Source organism: Procambarus clarkii, chromosome 40 (genome assembly GCF_040958095.1).
Source record: "Procambarus clarkii isolate CNS0578487 chromosome 40, FALCON_Pclarkii_2.0, whole genome shotgun sequence".
In the NCBI taxonomy this organism is placed as follows: Eukaryota; Metazoa; Arthropoda; class Malacostraca; order Decapoda; family Cambaridae; genus Procambarus; species Procambarus clarkii.
Window position 1 is genome coordinate 25,997,807 of NC_091189.1, and position 2,335 is coordinate 26,000,141.

General features: G+C 47.4%; 1 protein-coding gene across 1 annotated transcript in view; it reads left to right on the plus strand.

Annotated features, from left to right (window-relative positions):
- Positions 1–1,409: 1,409 nt before the first annotated feature.
- Ilp7 (Insulin-like peptide 7) overlaps positions 1,410–2,335 on the plus strand; it is a 14,853-nt gene continuing 13,927 nt past the window's right edge. The window contains exon 1 of the mRNA XM_045742294.2: positions 1,410–2,312. Within this exon, the coding sequence (XP_045598250.1) occupies positions 2,155–2,312 (158 nt within the window). The 5' untranslated portion in view covers positions 1,410–2,154. The remainder of the gene's footprint in view (positions 2,313–2,335) is intronic.

Here is a 2,335-nt window from a genome sequence, read left to right on the forward strand (position 1 = left end):
CTCACAGGATGGGTATGGGGTCCACTACCACTCACAGGATGGGTATGGGGTCCACTACCACTCACAGGATGGGTATGGGGTCCACTACCACTCACAGGATGGATATGGGGTCCACTACCACTCACAGGATGGGTATGGGGTCCACTACCACTCACAGGATGGATATGGGGCCCACTACCACTCACAGGATGGGTATGGGGTCCACTACCACTCACAGGATGGGTATGGGGTACACTACCACTCACAAGATGGGTATGGGGTCCACTACCACTCACAGGATGGGTATGGGGTCCACTACCACTCACAGGATGGATATGGGGCCCACTACCACTCACAGGATGGGTATGGGGTCCACTACCACTCACAGGATGGGTATGGGGTCCACTACCACTCACAAGATGGGTATGGGGTCCACTACCACTCACAGGATGGGTATGGGGTCCACTACCACTCACAGGATGGGTATGGGATCCACTACCACTCACAGGATGGGTATGGGGTCCACTACCACTCACAGGATGGGTATGGGGTCCACTACCACTCACAGGATGGATATGGGGCCCACTACCACTCACAGGATGGGTATGGGGTCCACTACCACTCACAGGATGGGTATGGGGTCCACTACCACTCACAGGATGGGTATGGGGTCCACTACCACTCACAGGATGGGTATGGGGTCCACTACCACTCACAAGATGGGTATGGGGTCCACTACCACTCACAGGATGGGTATGGGGTCCACTACCACTCACAGGATGGGTATGGGATCCACTACCACTCACAGGATGGGTATGGGGTCCACTACCACTCACAAGATGGGTATGGGGTCCACTACCACTCACAGGATGGGTATACCAACTCTTAACTTTATCTCTAATTTTCATTAGCTTTGATTCGATTTATTATTAAAGTATCTTTAACATTAAAGTTAAAAAAACTGTTTATTATTTGGTTAAGATTCGGGTACTTGAAGCGGATGTTCCAAGTAGCACGGTCTATGGTGAGCCCGTAGTGAACTTATAAAGTTTTTAATAGTAACCTATTTAAGAAATAATGGGCTGCTGAGTAGGCTTCAAATGTACGTAGGACAAGAAAGGCGCGTGTCGGAGCCCAAGGAGGATGGGAATGCTCTCGGCTCTAGTCTTTTGTTTAAATCGTTACGACAAACTGGAATTTGAATGCTGGGTTGGAATCTCTTTAAGCCCTTAGACTTGAGGTTCCCACCCATTGCTTCGGGATGGGGGTGTGGAGGGAGGAATGGGGAGAGGATAAGGAAGGATGGAGATAAGGGAAGGAATGGGTTAAGGGGAAGAATGAGGGAGAGTGGATAAGTGGGTTAAGGGGAGGATGAATTGAGGGAGAGTGGATAAGTGGGGAGAGGGAGGAAGAGTGGGGCTTAATCACATAATGAATACTGGGTGGGAGGTACTCGGCGGTGCTCGGGTCTCTCTGCCACCTCCCCTCTCATTCAATCATTTCCCTCTCTCATCTCTCTTCCTCACTCCCCCTCCTCCCCAATAGTCCCCCCTCACCACCCCTTCTTTTACCTCTTCCCCTTCTCCTATGCCGATATTTATGAGATCATGGCACTTGGGCTTATCGTGACTGGCCTATGACACTCCCACACCCGTCATGTTTCATGAGTGAAAGTTTTGTAAGGCTAGCCCCAAGCCTCTGGCCGCCTACTTCAGACAGACAACCAAATAAACAGCCATTGTGTCTTATAGGTATGGATATCATGCCAAGTATTAGAGTCGAGGCTCTATTAAGGGATAAGTATATCATGCCCAGTATGATAGTTAAGACTATCAAGTGCTGAGTATATTTTGTCCAAAAGGATAATCATGACGCTAGCATATTTTTCTGTTATATTCACCAATTATCAGAGCTGAAATATTAACAATTTCCCAGCACGTAAGTATTTACAGTAAGTTTTAACAGTGAAGCAATAACAATGAACTTACTTAATTTAAGCAAGTAAGTTATTAATAGTTACAAATATGCGAAGAACATGATTAACATTTATGTCTTGACAAAAATAGTTGTCCAAGCTGTGGCTGGCCCCAACCTATCCTCAGATCCACAACACTTCCCTATATTTACTACATTTATAATCCTATTTCGTCCTGAATCAATGGGGTACAATCATGGATGAACTTTATTTTTGACATGACCTCACCCAAGATGACCAACCTGTATACAAGTTTATTTTCGTCTCCACAGATGGCGTTGTTGCTGGCAGCCATGTTTGTTATTGCGGCCATCTCCTGGGCGCTCGATCCTGACCTGATCCGCCAGATTGAGAGCAGGTTAGGTCACACAGCACAAGTTT